This window comes from Balaenoptera ricei, chromosome 3, assembly GCF_028023285.1.
Source record: "Balaenoptera ricei isolate mBalRic1 chromosome 3, mBalRic1.hap2, whole genome shotgun sequence".
Classification (NCBI taxonomy): domain Eukaryota; kingdom Metazoa; phylum Chordata; class Mammalia; order Artiodactyla; family Balaenopteridae; genus Balaenoptera; species Balaenoptera ricei.
Genome location: NC_082641.1, coordinates 66,492,784 through 66,515,939, shown reverse-complemented (window position 1 = coordinate 66,515,939; position 23,156 = coordinate 66,492,784). Strand labels below are relative to the sequence as shown.

General features: G+C 34.7%; 1 protein-coding gene across 8 annotated transcripts in view; it reads right to left on the bottom strand.

Moving 5' to 3' along the window:
* Positions 1–23,156, bottom strand: part of XRCC4 (X-ray repair cross complementing 4) — a 278,985-nt gene that overhangs the window by 210,697 nt on the left and 45,132 nt on the right. For all 8 annotated transcript variants that reach the window (XM_059916712.1, XM_059916705.1, XM_059916710.1 and 5 more), the window contains exon 3: positions 20,066–20,241. In XM_059916712.1, the coding sequence (XP_059772695.1) occupies positions 20,066–20,206 (141 nt within the window). In that variant the 5' untranslated portion in view covers positions 20,207–20,241. The remainder of the gene's footprint in view (positions 1–20,065; positions 20,242–23,156) is intronic.

Here is a 23,156-nt window from a genome sequence, read left to right as displayed (position 1 = left end):
GCAAACCTACACTACAAAAAATGCTAGAGCAACATCTTTAGGCTAAAAGGAAATGATACCAGATAAGAATACAGATCAGCAGGAAGGAATAAGGAGCAAAAAGAAATGGTAAATATCAAAACCATTGATTGATGATATTTAACATTTTATAATGTTAAAATTTTTGCTTTTAGCAGTCATATTTTTTTTAAGAGGAAAAGTTAATCAAGTTGAGTGAACTTGTAATATTAACTTATATTGAATATCTTTAAAATTAAGTAACAGCTATTCCCCCCCAAAAAAATTAAGTAACAGCTGTTTTACATTACATTTCTATATTTTCATTTAATTTAAATGTTCAACAGACTTTACTATACCTAAGTATAATGGTAAATTAAAAAAAAAAAAAACACTAATAAAAGTGATTCTCCAAAAATCAAAACAGCACTGGAATAGGTAAACCATTTAATCTCTGAATCACCTTAACAAATAATCATACCTATTTCACAGGGTTATAAGGAGCCTGTAAAATGACATGAAAAAAGGTTGTCACTTTTCATCAAAAAGTATTCTGTCACCGATAACTATTTGAATTTCTATATTTAAGTGGCATGAAGTGTAAAAGATCACATGATATAACTGAAGTTGTATCAAAAGTAATGTATCCCAAACAGACAAGCAAACCTATTGAAAGAAATTTATGTTAAACAGGATTTGTAAAAATTATTTGAACAAGTAATTTATCTGAAGGAGATTTTAATAATGTCTAACACTTAGCACTTAGAAATAAAAATAAAATCACAGCTGGGATCTCTAAATAACAATTTTGAAACAACATACAAAGGAAATGGGCATCTCAGGGATGCCATCTACCCAGTAGCCATGTACAGAATGAGCTATTTTACCAGTGTAATCAAAATTAATGATAATTTCTTTAAAAATAAGGAAGCTTACCCTGACAAAACTTCAAAGATCCTTACAAACTTGGCAACATAAGCTCAGTATATACTGGCTGCATGTGGATGTGCAATTTGTCTTGCCATGACTCTTTCCATTTATTGCTGCTCCTTTAGCCAAGGCCCTCCCAACTTTACACCTGGAATATAGTGAATGCCTTAGAACTTTAATAAATCAACTCAATAAAAATTTGAGCACATTAACTACATCCAAAATTAAGAGACATTATATAGAGCATGGTAATTAGCCCACATGCTTTTGAAGTCACTAGCTCTGCCACTCACTAGCTATTTGGCTCCGAATAAGTTATACACCACTGAATGTTAGTTTCCTCATCCATAATAGTGAGAGAATAACAGGACCTATTTCATAAAACCATCAGGGTTGCATGTGGCATAATGTATGGCATACAGAGGTCATTCTCATTATTAAGCACAGTAAAAGAATGAAATATGACAATTACAATGTCCCAGACCTTATGCAGCTATAAACTGAACTCCACTCAGCATAAATCGAATTATGAAATAATTCGATGACCTATAGGAATAACAAGAAAGGTGACACCAGTTTTGAAAAAAAGGAGAAGGTAAGTGAAAACTTCTTGAAGAATAAGGCATTTCCACGTACCCACAAAAATATGCACTTTTCATAAGATAGTATATGTAAGAGATATTTAGAGAATAACAAGGGCCTTACAGAGGTGATCAAAATATCTGATTCATTTCTGTCACAAAGAGATTGAAATAGCATTATTTTTTCAGCACAAGGCTATTTATATATTTATCTGTTTCAGATTAATATTTTGGGAAGTTTAACACCAAAGAAGCACACTGACTGAATAAATCTCATTGCAACACCTTAAAAGAATACCCACACAAAGGGCTAATGCCTCTAACACAGAAAAACCTCTTAACATTTCAAGTACAAAGGACCAAAATCCAACAGAAAAAAATGTAAAATACATGAACAAACCATATATAAAAAAAAGATATAAAAATGACCCATAAACATATAAAAAGGTGTTCAAATTCATTCAAAATTAGAGAAATGCAAATTAACACTGAGGTACCACTTTGTACCTATCAGACTGGAAAAAATTAAAAAGTATAGCAGTATGTTCTGTTAGTGAGGCTCTGGGGAACTAGACAATTTCATATGTTGCTGATGGTAATACAAGCTGGTCCAACTCTTCTGGAGGGGAATTTGGCAATATCTAAGAAAACAATATATGCATTTATTTTCTAGCAATCACACATCTGGGAATTTACCCTGAAGATAAACCCCCAACAACGCAAAAATACATAGATAATTCACTGCAGCATTGTCTGAATTGCAGAATACTGGAAACAACTTAGATGCTCATACATAGGAGAGAAGTTGAAAATTTTATATTACCACACAACGGAATATGAAGTGCCTGTAAAGATGAAAGAGGAAAATCTTTATGAATTGATGTGGAGTGATTTCCAGGACACGTTGTCATGTGAAAAAATAAAAAATGCAAAAAAAAAAAAAAAAAGTGTTTACAGCATACTACACTTCATATAACAAAGAATAAAATGTGAGAAAATATACATGCTCATTTGTACAAAAGAAATATGGGACATATAAACCAGAAACTAATGAGCTTGGTTACCTAGAGGAGCTGCTGGGAACTTAATGAAAAAAGTATAGGAATGGGAAGAGGGTAGTAGGGATGAGGGAGAAGTGGCCCTTTTCTGAATATACCTTTGTATATAGCTGATTCTTAGCAACTGTTCACATCCCAAAAACTAAATAAATAATATCAATCAGTATGTGATTTGAACCCAAAATGGAATAGGAACACTGAAAGGATGGGAAGAAACAAAACTAATTTAAGACATTTTGGAAAATCATATTTTAAATGTACATTGTAAGGATAAAGACAAAAAGAACTATATACAAATAGTGCACTACATTTAGAAAATTTGTTTTTCACTGGGATACAAGTAAACAATTCTGAAACTACTTTACATTTATACTAGGACTGAGTAAATATATTGTGGATAATGAAAGCCAGACTTTTCACTGCCAGAGGAAGTAGCAAATAAGCAAGAGGGGAAGGCTAGAATAAACTCTGTGACACTGGGTTGAACTAAAGGCTTTTAACATATATACAAATGGAGAAATGCAGATGTGTGCACATATATTTATAAGTTTACACATGTATTTGCTAGCTCTGCTAGTCCACTGAGAGGACCCAGAAGCAATGGCACCGCAGTAGCAAGAAGCCCACCTAGTACCCAGATGTTGATTACAAAATATAATCTTAAATAAAAGGAACTATTGCTCTTTGGATACATGGTTGATTCCAGGGCTGAGTCAGGAAAGATAAGACGAGCCTGGTACATCTTGCGGTGCCAGAAAGTCAGGAAGGGCTCAAGGTAATGGAGACATATCTAAAAGACCTGAAAGTTGAAGAAGTTCCCAATGGCAAAATTGAGGACAATTTGAGCAACAAAATAAATAATGAGAGTAACTTAACCCATAGAATAAAATAAATGTACTCATAAGAGTACACACTCATATAAATAAATAATTGAATAAATAAATGGAAGAGAAGAAACAGCTTTTCCTTACAGTAGAATTCCGATTAATGAAGAATTCCAATTAATGAAGTAGAGGAATGATGAAACTAGAAAATCATAATTAGATATATCAGACTAATAATTGTTGGAGACAAAAATCATCAATGCATGCTAAAATTAGTGGGTAAAATTATGATGAAAAAAAGGGTATTTGTATACTCTCAAAATTATCTAAACACAAGATACTTATTAACAACAAAAGGAAAAAATAGCAAGTTTACAGTGGAAAGAAACCTGGCAGACACCCCCTTAATCAAGTATTCAAAGTTAATATCACTAGTAATAATGCAGATAGATAACATGTACCTCATAATATGTTGCACTGAGAAGGATAGAACATCATTTCTTTGATATTCTTTTAAAAATCCATAAATTCAACCTAACCATGAGAAAACATCAGACAAAATAACCAGCCAGTGTTCTTCAAAGGTAGGAAAACCAAGACTGAAGAACTTTCACAGACTAAAAGATAATGGAGACCATCAAATGCAATGTGAGACACTTGTATTCTGGACCAGGAAAAAAACTTTAGTGAGCATAATGAACTGAAATGTTTGTTTCTCCCCAAAATTCATACGTTGAGGCCCTAACCCCTTCTAATGTGATGGTATTTGGAGGTGGGGCGTTTGGGAGGTAATTTGGTTTAAATGAATTCACAAGGGCAGGACCCCCCTGATAGGATTAGTAACTTTATAAGAAGAGTAAGACATATATACTCTAATATGTATAAAATAGACAACTAATAAGAACCTGCTGTATAAAAAAATTAAATAAAATAAAATTCGAAAAAAAAAAAAGAAGAAGAGGAAGAGATTAGAGCTAGCTCTCTGTCCACCACATAAGAATATAGCAAGGCAGCCGACTGCAAGCCAGGAGGCAGGTTCTTCCCAAGAACTGAATCGGGTGGTTCCTTGATCTTGGACTTCCCATCCTACAGAAATGTAAGAAATAAATTCCTGCTGTGTAAGCCACCAGTCTACGGTATTTTGTTACGGAAGCCAGGGCAGACTAAGAGTGGTAAAAATGGGAAAATTCAAATAAGATCTGTAGATTACTGTGTCAATGTTAATGTCCTGATTGTTAATAACTGTACCATGATTACGTAAAATGTGAATATTACGGAATATAGGGTAAAGGATATGCAGGAATTCTCCTTAGTATTTTTGCCACTTTCTCTATAAGTCTAAAATTAAAGTGTTAAAAAAGATAGCTGTCAAAAGATACAAATTGATCAAGAACCATAACAAATCAGGAAAAACATCATTATAATTCACCATTATCATTCTAGTCACATGGGCATATCTCCACTATTGGACTAGTTTTGGATCATTTGTAGCCAGAAATATCACATCCTCTCCAGAAGTTGCACAAATAAAGCAATTAACCTTTAATTGTTACAATGGTATATCTTTTTAAACAATTATTTTTTTTGCATGCTTCCAGTTTTGAATAAAAATTATTTACTATGTGGCCAATTTTAATCAACGTATATTATATTACTATACCAGAAAATTTAACAGAGAAAACGAAGCTCTGGATCCACCAGTAAACTTACATCTGATAGAGCATACAGTATAACAATAACATGTGTTTAACAAGGCTTCTCTGAGGTCAAGGGAGTTCTAAGTCACTCCCAATTTTTTAATCTCCAGACACATTAAAAGTGAAATCAAGATTACAAAAATTATATCATCATATTTAAATTGATTTTATTTATAGTGTGCTTCAAATGATATAGCTTGAAATGGGATAAAATTTTAAACTGGCATAAAGAATGTCTGCTAAGACAATGTATATAAACCCATTTATAGATAATATCAGAAGTATATGCTGGAGGCCCTTCTGAATACAAGGCATCAACCTGATGGCCTCTTGGGATATGTCACAAACCATACAATTCACAGTTAACAAAGATTTGCACACACACATCAATCCTACTGCCTACAGCCATAAACTCTGGGTGTTCTCATTATTAGCCTATTTGAACTCAGTTTTTTCATCATTAAATAAAGACAAATGACTTGCTGAAACCCATATAATTAGAAATAGATACAAGACTCAAGACAAGATCTCAAGTTCTTTCCATTATGCCACATTTCCTCTCAACAAAAGGCCACTCCCAAGACATCCAGATTTGCTGGAATTTCAAACTCAGCTAAGACATGGTCACTGCCCTCAAGGATTTTACCATATAATGGAAGAGACACCCAAGTAAATAATTAATAACAACGAATATTTATAAAGTGCCTATTATAAGCAAGAACTGTCCTAGAAAAAGTATACACACACACACACCTATACACTAATTCATTAAATCCTTACAGTCACTAGGTCAGGTATTAGTATTATTTCTGAATTACAAGAGAAAAACTGAGGACAAACAACTGAATAAGCTGCCCACAGTCTCACACCTGAGATCCAAATCAGGTCATCAGGCAATGGGACAGTAGCATGTCCAGAATGGGTTACATAGGTGCAGTAGGCTATAAACTGTTTTAGTAGTGAATTTTTAAAGTATAAAAGTATAGCCTTTAAAAAATGTATAATAGTTTCAATGTCATTTGAACAGTACTTCTCTCTCTATAAACTTCCTAAATTCAATATTTTTTGAAGAGGTACATACAGCTATACTACACTGCATGTCTTCCAAACTTAACCACTGAAATATCCTAGGTGGTCTAATTATTACATTAGTTATGATTTTTTATCAACATTAAAGATTTCTGTTCTGCATTCATTTTTAAAATACCTAGTTTTAATATCAACTTAATTAGCAATTATGTTCCACAATTTTTCCTGCTAATACAAAAGTATGTACCGGCTTCATCATCATCATCACCATCTGATTTTAGATGTTCCTCAAATATTTTAGATTCTGTTAATTTTCTCAATTGGTTCTTTACCTACAATTTCAAGATAGTAACAGTCAATGAAAATCTGATTCTTGACTGAATTTCATAATAAACAATTTTCTTCTAGAAATAAAAAAGCAATGCCTATCTAAGAAAACAAACAACTGAATTTAATTTGATTAAATTGATAAAGAAGACTGTAGGTCTTTATAGCTTCAGAAAATCAAGTTGTCAAAGTATAACTAATTTTAATTTTTTCTATGCAATAATTTAAAACAGTATTAAGAATGTAGGTGATTGTAAAGCAATTATACTCCAATAACGATGTTAAAAAAAAAAAGAATGTAGGTGATCTAAAAATATTTTGAAAATTTAAAATTCTGAAGTGAGAATGTCAAAGGCCTAGAATCACCTTAAGTACTTTATCCTTAGTAGACTCAAATTTTAAATGATGATAACTTAATGACTTAAAGCTGGAGCGTCATGAGAATTAAAAGAAAATCCAAATTCAAAAAAAGTAACTAAATAATGAAGATTATCACAACTCGGGTGCCTTGATAATCTTCTTCCTAACCTTAGTGTCTTAAGTGCATGGCATGAAGCAATGATATCTAAAAGACCAAGCCATCCTACCCAGGGGGGAAATACCATCTCAAATTTTAAAAGTTTCTGTAGGGGCAAAATAAGCAACAAATCTAAGAGACATTATCACAACATGTGATCTAACTTAATGTACTGTAATTGACAGACAAAGCTAACATGCTACACATAATCCCAAAATTCTTCATTTTACTACCCTGTGTAGAAAGAATGGGAATCAGATAAGGGAGTTGGAAGTATTTTACCTCAGTAGGGTATAAAACTGGACCTAAAATAAATGTTCTGGTCCTCTTTAACAGAGCTTTAAAAAGCAAGACCCTAAGGATTACACTGTTCCAAAGTAACTTAAACTGTGTCCCAGAAAAAAACAAAAGTTTATAGAAATACAAAAATATGCAGCACCAAGTAAGATTTACAATACTTGGCATCCAATCAAAGATTAGCAGGCATGCAACAAAAAGGGAAAATATAACACAGAAAATATGATAGGGCAGAAAAATCTATCAACACCTATGCCAAAATAATACAGGTTACCAAATTAATGGACAAGGTCATTGAAAGTGACTATAATTTTATTCCATATATTCAAGAATGTAAAAGAAAGATTGTACATGGTAAGAAGAGTTAGAAAAGACATTAAATAGATGTAAACCAAACTTTGATGAAAACCACAATTTCTGAGATAAAAGATACACTGAATGGAATTAACAGCATATTACACATAGCAAAAGAAACAATTAGTGAATATGAAGACAGAGCAATAGAAACTATTCAAAAATAAAAATGGGGAGAAAAAAAGAAAGGAAGAAAGAAAAGAGGATCAGGGAGCTATAGGACAAATTCAAGCAACATAATATACATGTATTGATATATATAATTGGAGTCTCCAAATAGGAAGGAAGGGAAACAGAAAAACTATTTGGATAATGACCAAATTTTGCCAAAACTGACTAAAAATATAAACTAACAGATCAAAGAGGCTCAATAAAGATAAAAAACTACACTAAGGCATATAATCAAATTGTTCAAAGACAGTGATAAAGAGAAAAATCTTAAAAGAAGCTGGAGAAAGAAGGCACATTGCTTAGATACAAACAATGACAACTGACTAGCCAGAAGACAACAGAGCAACATTTTTAAAGTACTGAAAGAAAAAACTGTCAACTTAGAATTTTCTACCCAGTGAAAATATCTTTTAAAAAGAAGGGTGAAATACAGACTTTTGCAGATTCACAAAACCTGACAGAATCCATCACAAGCAGACCTGCATGAAAAGAAACATTAAACAAAGTCCTTCTGACAGAACATAAATAATATTACATGGAAAACTGGATTTACACAGAATAATGAATTGCTCCAGAAGAGGTAAATTTGTGGGTAAATATAAAAGACTTTCAAAATATTTAAATCACTTTAAAAGACAACTCAGAATTCTGATTCTGGACAAGATGGAGATAGCTCATTACACTCTGTTACTCTCACTAATTACAAACAAAAATCCTGAAAGACTTAAAGCAACTATTAAAAGATTCTTTAAGGTAGAGAAAAGAAAGCAGATTTACGAGGAACCTTGGAACTTGAGGAAAGACTTGGCAGAAAGTTCCCTGGTTGGTTTTGTTTTGTTGACTTTCATATATCCAACCTGGATATTAAAGAAGCCTGCAACATGAAAACACCAGTGGGTACAAATAAACAAAAAGAAAAACTACTTCCATCTGGCCGTGGTAAGTAGAAAAGGGTAGCCAGGAAAGACAGAAGCCTTTTGCCTAAAACCCTTCCCCTCTCAGTTCAGGCCTAGAACCCAGAAGAAACATGCCTATCCCCATCCTGATCCCAATCCTGTACTAAAGACAGGAGGCTGTAGGCGGAGCCTAGTCTACCACCCTCACCCTGAACTCAGAAGGTGAAGTCCCTTCCTCTCTCTACTTGGGGCTGTGGCCATGGAAATGGTGGGCAGGGACTTAACATCCAGCCGTTCTCACCCTGCACTAATCAGGTGGCACTCTTCTCCCCAGTACCACAGACATACACCACGATCAAGTATATTCCAGGAATGCAAGGCAAAAGCTCAATCTTTGTAATCCACCATATTAACAGTCTAAAAAAGAAAACTCATATGACCACGACTTGATACAGAAAAAAGCATTTAAGACAATTCAGTATCTATCCATAATAAAACCAATCAGCAAACTAAGAATAGAAAGAAATTTCCATAATCTGATAAAGAGCGTTTGAAAAATAAAATTACAGCTAACAGCATACTTAATGGTGAAAGCCTGAATGCTTTCCCCCTCAAGTGGGACATAAGGCAAGGATTTCTGTTCTCACCACTAAAATTCCACATAGTAGTTTCATGTCCTAGCCAGTGAAATAAGGCAAAGAGAGGAAATACAAGGCATAAAGATTGGGGATAAAAAAGGAAATAAAACTATACCCACTGGCAGACATTATTATATAAGTAAAAGATACCAACAAAACTACACACACACATAAAAACAGCAACAACAAAACACTCTGGAACAAATAAGGAAATTTAGCAAGGTTGGGGATTATAAGGTCAACACAAAAAAATAAACTATATTTATATATGAGTAATGGAACTATTAGAAACTCAAATTTAAAAAAACAAAACCATTTATAATAATTCCAGAAAGACTGAAATAACTAGAAATAAATCTAACAAAACACATACAGGATCTGTGTGCTAATAAACACTACAAAATACTGATGAAAGATATCAAAGAAAACCTAAAAAATACTGTGCTTATGGACTAGAAGACTCAATTGTGGTTTTTTTGTAAAATAGAGTAAAGCTGCTTTTAAAATGTATTTGGAAAGGCAAAGAAACTAAATTATCTAAAACAACATTGAAAAAAAGAATAAAGTTAGAGGAATTACACAACCTAATTTTAAGGCTTATAATGTAGCTACAGTAATTATGACAGTGTGGTACTGGTGGAGGGATATACACATAGATTCATGAAACAGAATACAGAGTCCAGAAATAGACCCACACAAGTACAGCCAATGATTTTTAATAAAGGGGCAAAAGCAATTCAATGGAGAAAGGAGAGTCTTTTCAACTAATGGTCTTAGTTCAATTGGGCATTCACATCCAAGAAAATGAACCTTAACCTAAACAAAAATGAACTCAAAACAGATGATAGATCTAAATGTAAAACATGAAACTATAAAACTTTTTTAAAGAAAATCATAGAAAATCTTCATGACCTAGGGATAGGTAAAGAGTCCTTACACATGACACCAAAGAATAATCCATAAAAATAAAAAAAATCCACAAATTGGACCATTCATCAAAAATAAAAACTTCTGCTCTGCAAAAGACCCTATTAATAAAATGAACATACCAGGGCTTCCTTAGTGGCGCAACGGTTAAGAATCTGCCTGCCAATGCAGGGGACACGGGTTTGAGCCCTGGTCTGGGAAAATCCCACATGCCGAGGAGCAACTGGGCGCATGCGCCACAACTACTGAGCCTGCGCTCTAGAGCCCGCGAGGCACAACTACTGAAGCCTTCGCGCCCTAGGGCCGTGCTCTGCAACAGGAGAAGCCACCTCAGTAAGAGGCCCACGCATAGTAACGAAGACCCCATGCAGCCAAAAATAAATAAATAAATAAATTTTAAAAGGAAAAAAAACCAAAAAAAAACTCATTTCAACCTCCTAGAAACTTCTGGTTTCTTCTGCAATTTCTCTAAAAAAAAGAACATACCAGTGATAGACTAGAAGATATTTGCAAATCACATATCTGATAAATAAATACAAACAATGTAACTAAAAACATGGGTAAAATTTGAAAAGACTCTTCACCAAGAAGGTTATACAGATGTCAAATAAGCACATGAAACCAACATCCTTAGCCATTAGGGAAATAGAAATTAAAGCCACAATAAGATACCATACATACCATGCCTATTAGAATGGCTAAAATAAAAAATATGGACAACATTAAGTGCTGGAAAGAATGTGGATCTTTCATACATTTCAGGTAGGAATATAAAATGGTACATCCACTTTGGAAAACAGTTTAGCAGTTTCTTTATAAAGGTAAACACATACTTATCATACAACCCAGTATTCCCAATCTTAGATATTTATCTTAAAGCAGAGATCAGCAAACTCTTTGTAAGAGGACCAAAAGTAAATATTTTAGTCATTACACACCACAATGTCCTGCTGCAGCTATTCAACTTTGCCATTATAACACAAAAGCAGCCGCAGACAATACACAAACAAATGGGCACCCTTATGTCCCAGTAAAACTTTACCGAAATGGGCAGCCGATTTACAGGATATAGTTTGCCAATCTCTTCACTAGAGAAATGAGGACTTATATTCACACAGAAACCTATGCATGAATGTTTAAAGCAGCTTTGTAATAGCCAAAAAGTGGAAATGACACAAATGTTCTTAAGTTATTAATGGATGAACAAACTGATAGTCATACAATGGACTACTCAGAAATAAATAAAAATAAATTAGTGATATTTGCAACAACTTGAATGTCTCTCAAGGGCATTATTATGCTCAGTGGGTGGAGGGGAAGCTAACCTCAAAAGGCTACATACTGTATGATTTCATTAATGTAATATTCTTGAAATGACAAAAGCGCAGTGATGAAGAACAGATAAGTGGTTGCTGAGGGTTACATTGGAGAGCGGGTACAACTGTAAAGGGGTAGCACAAAGGAACGAAGAGGTTTCTTTGTGATAATAGAACAGTTCTGCACCCTGACTGTGGTAGTGGTTATATGAATCCATACATGTAATAAAATTCATATAACTATAAACACACAAAAACGAAACAAAAAAGCATAACAACAAAAAACCAGATTACTTGTAAAAAGTAGCAAAATCTGTATAAGGTTTGTAGTTTAGTTAATAATATTGTGACAATGTCAACTTCCTGCTCTTAATGATCTACTATGGCTATATATTGTTATCATTGGAGAACCCAGGCACAGGGTATCCTGAACTCTATGTATTATTTTTGAAACTTTTTGAAATTATTTCGAAATAGATTTTAAAATGTAATTGGCTGTTAAAAACAAAAGTAATTACAATATATTGTGGAGTTTATAACATACATATCAATAGAAGTAAAATGTATGACCAAAATAACATAAAGGCCAGGAGAGAAAAAATGGATGTATAATGTATGTGTATATATATAATGTATATTGCTATAAGAGTTTTAAACTATCTGTAAAGCAGTATATCACTTCAAGGTAGACTGTGATAAGGTAAAGATACATGCTATAAACTCTAAAGCAAGCATTAAAATAGCGTAAAAATGAGTTATAAGCCAACCAAAAAGATTAAATAGTACCATAAAAAAATACTAAAGTAGTCCAAAAAAAGACACAATAAGAGAAACAAGGAAATAAAGATGAAACACAGACAGCAGATTTTAAAACCATCATCAATAATTACATAAATTGTAAATGCCCTAAACACCCCAATTAAAAGACACAGATTGTCAGATTGGATTAAAAAAGCAAAATCCAACTATATATTTCTTAAAAGAAACCCAATTTAAATAAAGACAAAAATAGTCAAAAGCAGAAGGATGGAAAAAGATATGCCATGCTAACTCCTATCAAAAGAAAGCTGGAAGTGGATTTTAGATCCAAGAATTTTAAGTGTTAGAGGGTCATTTCGTAATGATGAAGGGGTCAAATCATCACGAGGACAAGACAAACCTTAATGTTTTGCACTTTATAACAAAGATTCAAAATACATGAAGCAAGACCTGATTATGCTTCAAGGAGAATAAACCAATCCATAATTACAGATTTGAATACATTCTCAGTCATTGGTGCAACAAGTAGATAGAAAATAAGCAAAAATATAGAAAACTTAAACAACAAGCTCAACCAACTTGATCTGACATTTATAGAACAATCCACCAAACAACAGCAGAATAGACATTTCTTTCAAGTGTTCAAAGACCACTGAACAAGAGAGACCATATCTGGAGCCTCAATATAAGTCCAAATAAATTTAAAAGTTTAGTGGCTGCTTGGAACCTGGAGAGTAAGCAGAGTGAGGAAGAAAGGGGCTAGTTGGGGATTGACCTCAAAGAGGCACAAAGAAACTGTCTAGAGTAATGAAAACTTTGAATTTTACATAGGTACATTTCATTGTATGTACACTACACCTAAAAAACAACAACAAAAATTTTACTTGATTTTGACAGAGACCTGGATTCTACCCTACCTGACTTACTACCTGTGCTTTCCTTAGGAACTTGCTTATGCTTTTAGCAACTGTTTCCTCACATACAGAGAGTGACGATGCCAACGCCACATGATGAAGTGAGAGTACATGTTAACTGAAAAGGAGATTAACTGAAAAATAATAAGCAAATATTAATACTCAAAAGTTCTCTTAGAGCATAGTTTTTACATGCTACGTCCTACTTCTGTTTTTGCTCTAAGTTGTTTATTTTCTGAAAAATCCTGGAATAACTGAAAAAATTAAAATATAATGACTGAGATGTTTCTTATAAAAGAAGAAAACACTTTAAATCAAAGCAGAGCAATATGAAAAAAGAAAAGGAAAATGAGTTCTCAAATACAAAACTGTATAACTAAAGATTAATTTTGTAAAGTAATAATTCTAAAGTCTTTTCCATGGCTTAACTACAAAACATATACTTTGAGCAGTACTTCTGCACCACTTACATTACGGATTTAGTTCCCACATTCCAAAAGGTCAGGAATTATAAAGCGTTTAACACAAAAATGGCAGAGGTATACAAATACTTTTTTTTTTTTTTTTTTTTAAAGGCTCTGGGCTTTTTTGGTTTTTTGTTTGTTTGTTTTTTAATTTATTTACTTTTTATTTTTGGCTGCACTGGGTCTCTGTTGCTGCACCCGGACTTTTCTCTAGTTGAGGCGAGCCGGGGCTATTCTATGCTGCGGTGCACTGGCCTCTCATTGCGGTGGCCTCCCTTGTTGCGGAGCGCCGGCTCTAGAGCGCAGGCTCAGTAGTTGTGGCGCACCGACCCAGTTGTTCCGTGGCATGTGGGATCTTCCCGGGCCAGGGCTCGAACCCGTGTCCGCTGCATTGGCAGGCGGATTCTTAACCACTGCGCCACCAGGGAAGCCCTACAAATACTTTTATCATGGAAATAAAGAATACTACAATTTCTTTTTGAGGCATTCAAGCAACACATTTGCAACCCATACTCCCACAAACCTGAAAATCATTACTATTTTTGACAAACTCTTTGGCAGAGTACCATAACAAATGCTCCAATTCTGATATTTCATCTGGAAATACCCATTTGATTTCAAAGTCCCCCAAACCACAGGGACACATGGCAATAATATAGGATTTTAGACTGCTGTTTTTAAAAACAACTTTGACTGCTTTGGGCTAACTTATTTTACTTCATTTTTATATATCTGAGAAATGTAAGTTAAATAAATGTAGGGAGGCTGTTTGAACTTTTTTAACTTCCACTTAAAAAAACAGTTATGACATATAGTAAGATACAAACTAACCTATACCTTACTATATGTTGAAACATTTTTTAAACAACTGAAACAATTATTTATAATGAAAATTCTAGAGAAAGACCCCTGTAACAATAAAAGTGAACCCTTCTAAATGATTGAATGACACTTCAATCTCTCCTAAACTTTAACATGCAGAGATTTCTCCTTGTCCCTCAATATCCACCTTCCCCTTTTTACACAGTAATGAAAATTTCTGGGCATAGGACACAGATGAAGATCACACTTCACAGATTCCCTTGCAGCTAGGTGAAGCCATGTGACAGTTCTGGACAATGGGATGCAAGCAAAAGTAATGCATGCAACTTTAGTGTGATGGTCAAAGAAAATGCATGTGTGCTTTATTTTCTTTTTAACTCAGTCCTGTTGCCTGAAAGGTGAGCATAACAGTAACAATGAGATAAAAACTCCTTGTTAAAAATGGTAAAGCAACACGATTGAAGAAGCCTGGGCCCCTGCATCATAAAACCATTGTATTAACCCAGGCCTGCCTATTTGGATCATTACATCAGAGAAAAGCAAACCTCCATGCTATTTAAGTCATCAAATTTTCAGGCTAACTGTATCCGAAGCCAATATCTGCTGGTGGGGGCAGGAGAGAGGAAGGGAAAGAAAATGCAAAAAGACTTTATTTTAATTCTAATAGAAACCTAAAGCCAATTTTCATGTGTATGCTTGCAGTGTGTGCATGGGAGTGTGTATGTGTGCTTATCATGTTTAATTTTCTTTCAAACCTCATAGCTTTCCTTCATTAGGACTATTTTTAGAAACATAAAACTACAGTATGTTAGATGACCTGGAATGAATCCAAGAAATCACTTCAAAACTTTATAGATGAGAAAACAGACGTACGAGCAAGCTAAACTATGAACTCAGGGTTACTCTTTTTCTTTTTTTAATTTTTGAATTTTATTTTATTTTTCATACAGCAGGTTCTTATTAATCATCAATTTTATACACATCACTGTATACATGTCAATCCCAATCGCCCAATTCAGCACACCACCACCACCACCACCACCCCCGCGGCTTTCCCCCCTTGGTGTCCATACGTTTGTTCTCTACATCTGTGTCTCAACTTCTGCCCTGCAAACCAGTTCATCTGTACCATTTTTCTAGGTTCCACATACATGCGTTAATATATGATATTTGTTTTTCTCTCTCTGACTTACTTCACTCTGTATGACAGTCTCTAGATACATCCACGTCTCAACAAATGACTCAATTTCTTTCCTTTTTATGGCTGAGTAATATTCCATTGTATATATGTATCACAACTTCTTTATCCATTTGTCTGTCGATGGGCATTTAGGTTGCTTCCATGACCTGGCTATTGTAAATAGTGCTGCAATGAACATTGGGGTGCATGTGTCTTTTTGAATTATGGTTTTCTCTGGGTATATGCCCAGTAGTGGGATTGCTGGATCATATGGGAATTCTATTTTTAGTTTTTTAAGGAACCTCCATACTGTTCTCCATACTGGCTGTATCAGTTTACATTCCCACCAACAATGCAAGAGGGTTCCCTTTTCTCCACACCCTCTCCAGCATTGGTTGTTTGTAGATTTTCTGATGATGCCCATTCTAACTGGTGTGAGGTGATACCTCACTGTAGTTCTGATATGCATTTCTCTAATAATTAGTGATGTTGAACAGCTTTTCATGTGCTTCTTGGCCATCTGTATGTCTTCTTTGGAGAAATGTCTATTTAGGTCTTCTGCCCATTTTTGGATTGGGTTGTTTGTTTCTTTAATATTGAGCTACATGAGTTGTTTATATATTTTGGAGATTAATCCTTTGTCCATTGATTCGTTTGCAAATATTTTCTCCCATTCTGAGGGTTGTCTTTTCATCTTGTTTATGATTTCCTTTGCTTTGCAAAACCTTTTAAGTTTCATTAGGTCCCAGTTGTTTATTTTTGTTTTTATTTCCATTACTCTAGGAGGTGGATCAAAAAAGATTATGCTGTGATCTATGTCAAAGAGTGTTCTTCCTATGTTTTCCTCTAAGAGTTTTATAGTGTCTGGTCTTACATTTAGGTCTCAAATCCATTTTGAGTTTACTTTTGTGTATGGTGTTAGGGAGTGGTCTAATTTCATTCTTTTACATGTAGCTGTCCAGTTTTCCCAGCACCACTTATTGAAGAGACTGTCTTTTTTCCATTGTATATCCTTGCCTCCTTTGTCATAGATTAGTTGACCATAGGTGCGTGGGTTTATCTCTGGGCTTTCTATCTTGTTCCATTGATCTATGTTTCTGTTTTCGTGCCAGTACCATATTTTCTTGATTACTGTAGCTTTGTAGTATGGTCTGAAGTCAGGGAGTCTGATTCCTCCAGCTCCGTGTTTTTCCCGCAAGACTGCTTTGGCTATTCGGGGTCTTTTGTGTCTCCATACAAATTTTAAGATTTTTTTGTTCTAGTTCCGTAAAAAATGCCATTGGTAATTTGATACGGATTGCACTGAATCTGTAGATTGCTTTGGGTAGTTATAGTCATTTTCACAATATTGACTCTTCCAATCCAAGAACATGGTATATCTCTCCATCTGTTGGTATCACCTTTAATTTCTTTCATCAGTGTCTTATAGTTTTCCGCATACAGGTCTTTTGTCTCCGCCCAGGGTTACTCTTATCAAAAAAAATTAGGTCTTTTTTACATGGCTCATGAATGAAAATGTTTTCTGAAGTAACAGAGCAAATTATGAAAGAAGAAGAGGAAGACATTTTTAATTAAGATGTATTATTTGCATGACAAAGTATATACTGCAAAATCCACATGAACTGCAAAAGGCAGAGGGAAAACAGTGACACAAAGTACATGATAATCTCTTGAGTAGGCGACAGCACGTATAGTGAAGAGATAATGAGTTCTAAATGCTTGTACTAGAGTATGCTTTCATCCAGAACAATCTACTGCCAACTGAAGTGTCCTGGTGATGGGGCAGGAAGGGTCCCAGATGTTTGTACTGTATGGAGAAAAAGAGTTAGCGTCCAACTGGCCATTCAACATTTATCCCAATGAGAATTAAGCTAAAATTAAAAGTCTATGTTATCTGTAAGGAAAAGCCAATGAGAGCAAAAATGAAATTTTGAGTATTATGAGCTCAAAAGCAATCTCATGAAAATTATGGACCCATCCCTCCAAAAAAATGTATATAAACATCAACATACACATTATACATATTAAATATTTCATTGCTTTGGAAATGGACAATTAAAACACAAGGTAATATTTCAAAAAAAACAGGTCTTCTTGAATATAAAAATTAGTAGTTACTTCCTTTTTAAAAATAGGAAAAAAAGAAGAAAATTTGATACAAATGTAAATTTCAAATAAGTCATATGGCTTGAATACTCAAAATGTTCAACTTATGAATGCAGTGATCTTCAACACAGAATTAGACACATAAAACTTCTTGAATTGATGACAACAAATGCCCAAAAACCCTGACTCTAAGAGGTATGAAACTGGTAGCAAATGTACTTAGAACTCATGGAATATTCTTTGTCATGGGAGAGTAACCGTATGTCAACAACAGAACAGAATTCACTGTAGCCTTTTGAGTTGAATCTATGTTCATTCTTTTCTTCTAAGTGTAAGAGGTCATTTTTGGCAACAATCAGACATCTGTGTCATCAAGGAATGGATTACAAACTCCTTTTAAAGTTTTAGGTCATCCAAAGCAAAATTAGCCTTAAAAAGTATTCTGCCATGTTTCCAATTGTCTGCATATTTTTGCCAGCAGATGAATTTAAAAGATACTGTCACTCTGAAATTCAATTTGCAGAAGCACATCCTACAGCACTAGAAGATTTCCACGGAAATTTGGCCAAATAAACTTGTGATTTTCATCTGCATCCATAAGGCTGACTGCAGCACCTCATACTGAAAGCTTTACCTCATTCAAACATCCAAAAATATCTCTCAAGTAAGCCAAGTCATGAACTCCTCCTCATCAAACCATTCTGAAAGTAGCCTTTCTTTTTCTCATAGGCAAATTAATAAATGAATAAATAGTGAGGCAGCTATCTAAACTGCATTGTAGTGCTTTAGGGCATATTTGTTAGGGAACCAACACTCGTCTGCCTTACTAGGAATCTCTTACTCTGTTTCTATTTTTTGAGAAAACCTGTTGAAAAGCTAGTGGTTCAAGCCTTTGGCTCTGATAAAGTTGATTAATATCAGGGTAGTAAGCAGGCTATCTTTCAGGATTATTGTCACGGTTTTTGAGTCTGATACATGCCAAGCCAATTGTAAATGACTGAAGTCATGAGGACTTTCTTCACAAAGGCAGCAAGATCCAGTGTATCGCTAAGCATGGCAAGTACTCCATCCAAACCCTCCTTTTCACCATGTCAAAGATACCAAAAGCCTTTCAAGTACCCAAAAGTACTCTCACACTCTTAATTTGTTATGCACCAGGGTACACAAAACATATGAAAACCAGAAACTGGAGGCATGAAATAATGTTAGTCATCACATATATATGCTTGTTGAGTGGGAAATGGCATTATAACCAATTTGACAATGATCTGCTTCAAAATATTAGAAGAAACAGTCAGCAGTTCCATAGTATATAACATCATTTGATTGTACTTGAGCCACAGGAAAGAGCACTTTGCGATAAATAACAAAATTTCAATAGTCAGTTCAAACCTTACCCTATTTTAAATTATCATCTTAAGAACCTCAGCGTATTGAAACTTACGTAAATTGGCAGCTAAGTACTATAAGTATGTATCTTCTAAACAATTCAGAATAATTCTAAATTTTTCAGAAATAATTACTGAAGCCAGGCTCTCTGTATTATTCTATACAGGATAATATATATTTCAAATTAATGATTCCATCTGTTGCTTCAAATGTTTCTCTAATTGGTGAAATCCCTTTAGTCATTCTGAATTAAAGAGTTTTTTTTAAAAGAATTTTTTAAACTCAATTTAGTTCCGGCACACACTGTTCAATAACTGTCTCTAAACTTAAGAAAGCTTGGGTTGAAAGTTATTTCTTTCTATTTTAATACTTCTAAGTTTGATAATATAAATAAAATACCTTAATTTCTAATCATATGTCTTGCTACACTTATCTATATAATTTTGTAATTGCAAACACATGCTAATAAAGAAGAAAATAGGTCATAATTATTAAATATTCAAAGAAAAATATATTATTTTCTTTCTCAAAAATTAGTATTTCCCCAAACTCATTTCAGTAAGCCTTGTCTCATGGTCTAAAACTTCTGATGCCACTTTTCATACTGCTCATTCATGTAATTATCTCAATAATACTTAGTCTTAAAGCATTAAAAATGAAATATATTTTCCAATAATTTTTTTCACAATTCATTAATATAAAGCATTTAATGACTATAACTTTGAAGCATTTTTCCAACTTGGAAACCAAGTACTTTCTGAACTTTTGTTTCTGAGGTATTCTGGGAATAATATGCTAGTTACTTAAATAATTTCTCAATAAGTATTCTCTAACATTTTACCAGTTATAACATTATGGAAAGTTTTACTTACTGAAACATCTCTCAAGTTTTTCTGAAAGGAGAAATGACAAGACTCTTTCGAAAAATTAAACTTGTATGTGTCAGTTGGTCCTGCTCCTGACACCAGTGCTTTTCTCAGTTCATCAACATACTTCTCTTTTTCCATCGCCATGTCATCAGCTTCTTGGGAAATCTCTGATTCACAAACTATGAGAAACAGTAATAAAACCCTTATTTACTTGAAAATAAATTCTAAACCTAAGAATAAACATATTTACCTGTTGCTACTAATTTATTCCTTATGTAACAGAAATTTAAACAAAAAGTAAAATCAATGTCCGCACCACACATTTTTTTTTTTAATTTATTTATTTTTTTTTTATTTTTGCCTGTGTAGGGTCTTCGGTGCTGTGCACGGGCTTTCTCTAGTTGCGGCGAGCGGGGGCTACTCTTCGTTGCAGTGCGCGGGCTTCTCATTGCAGTGGCTTCTCTTGTTGCGGAGCACGGGTTCTAGGCGTGCGGGCTTCAGTAGTCGTGGCTCGCAGGCTCTAAAGCGCAGGCTCAGTAGTTGTGGCGCACAGGCTTAGTTGCTCTGTGGCATGTGGGATCTTCTCGGACCAGGGCTGGAACCCGTGTCCTCTGCATTGGCAGGCGGATTCTTAACCACTGCGCCACCAGGGAAGTCCCGCACCACACATTTTTAAGTCAAATTATACCTTTTAACTGAACTAGCAATTTTTGAGAAATACATTAATTTAGTCTCAAATCTCATCAGAAAGCATTAGACTCCTTGTGTTCTTTCTCTGTCCTCAGATGAAATACATGGATTATAAATTACCACAGAAACAACCGTCTTGTGTACCTGCTCCTAGGTCATAGCAATTATTTCCTATAATGATTAATAAGCTCAATATTTTAAAACATCTTTCTTCCTTGCCTCAATTATTAAAGAGATTAAATAGTCCATAGTCTATTTCTCACTCACATGGGCAGAGTCAAATTAAAGTAAAAATGGAGTTCATTCTTCTCATCTCATTATGTGCCAACAATAAAAACGGTAGATGAAGGGAGTCGATAAGGAAGGAAAGGGAAGGGAATTAATATTTATTGTCTCCTCTACAGCTTGTGTTATATCTGGCTTCCAATTCTCTCATCTAGGTACATTTAAAGCTGATGTTTTACTCATCCGTAGAGATTTTTACTTCAATAATTACATGTTCAATTTTAGATACCCTCTGTTTCTTTTTCTTTTTCTTTTTTTTTTATAAATTTATTTATTTATTTGTTTTAGCTGTGTTGGGTCTTCGTTTCTGTGCGAGGGCTTTCTCTAGTTGTGGCAAGTGGGGGCCACTCTTCATTGCGGTGCGCGGGCCTCTCACTATCGCGGCCTCTCTTGTTGCGGAGCACAGGCTCCAGACGCGCAGGCTCAGTAGTTGTGGCTCACGGGCCCAGTTGCTCCACGGCATGTGGGATCTTCCAGGACCAGGGCTCGAACCCGTGTCCCCTGCATTGGCAGGCAGATTCTCAACCACTGCGCCGCCAGGGAAGCCCTACCCTCTATTTCTTTTTTCATAATATCTTGTTCTTGCCACACCCTTCTTTTCAATATTTGAAGGATTTAAATATATTTAAGATCTCATTCAGATCACTCTCTTTGCGTGGTCTCTAGGGTATGAATTCCATTTCTTCTAGCTGCTGACACATTCTTGCTCTGCCTTTTTTCCTTTCCTGCTTTGTGATGTTTGAACATGACTCTCCTCTAGCCAGAGTATCAAGTGCTCTGGACAGCAGAAATTCTTCATTTAAGACTTTACTTATTTATTTTATTTATTTTTTTAAATAAATTTATTTATTTTATTTTATTTATTTTATTTTTGGCTGCGTTGGGTCTTCACTGCACACAGGCTTTTCTCTGGTTGTGGTGAGCGGGGGCTACTCTTCGTTGCAGTGCGCGGGCTTCTCATTGCGGTGGCTTCTCTTGTTGCGGAGCATGGGCTCTAAGCGCGCAGGCTTCAGTAGTTGCAGCGCATTGGCTCAGTAGCTGTGGCTCATGAGCTCTAGAGTGCAGGCTCAGTAGTTGTGGCGCACGGGCTTAGTTGCTCCACGGCATGTGGGATCTTCCCAGATCAGGGATCGAACCCGTGACCCCTGCACTGGCAGGCGGATTCTTAACCACTGTGCCACCAGGGAAGCCCTTCATTTAAGGCTTTAAATGAAGGTTGCTGGTTGGCCTTTCTTGTAGTCCCTACAGGTTTCACCAGTTCTGGACCAGTTTTGAAAGTTAATTTCTTCACTTGGTTTTTACACTTGTGGCAAATTTAAGAGAGCTCAAATTTAAACCCCCCACCCTCACACTTATATAACACAGACAGGATTCTGATTTCTGTTAGGACTTTTAATTTACTCATAACCCTTAGTGACTACTCGGATTCTACATCTCCAAGCCAGAGTAATTTTTTGTTTGTTTTTTTAAAGATTTTATTAACAGTATCACTTCCAGGTTACTTTCTTTATCTTTAGAGATAAAGAAATTCCTTAAGAGGCCTGCAGTCTCAACATGCCACTCCACTCAGGTATTACAACCACAGTCACTTAGATGTGTATCTAGTTCAGATATTCCATGAACTTATAGTTCTTTAGTTCCCATTAACCACTTCGGTTTTCAGATACTTCTTCACACATGGCACCTGGGGATTCCCTTTCTTACATTCAAAGGCTGCAATGTGTCTGTTTATTTGCTTTTAAAATTACAAGATTTAATCTAATATTTGTTTGGAATGTACATGTGGTTGGGTAACCACAATGATGAAAGTCTCATACGGTTCTATACTTTTTTACTTAAAGGTCACATTTATCTATTTTATTCCTTACAACACTGAAAGATAGATATTCTCATTTTACAAATGATAAAAGTGAGGCTCAGAGAGATCAAGTAATGGTCTAGGGTCATGAAGTAGGTAAGTGGCAAAACGGGTCATACTTACATCTCTCTGGTTGTTCTGGTTTGAGGTGAAGCAGAGATATGGGACATTAGCTAAATTACTTACTTCCATAGTATTAAAAAAAACACATTGGTATGAAATAATATAGAAACAATAAAATCTTGATTAAAGAATCCCTAA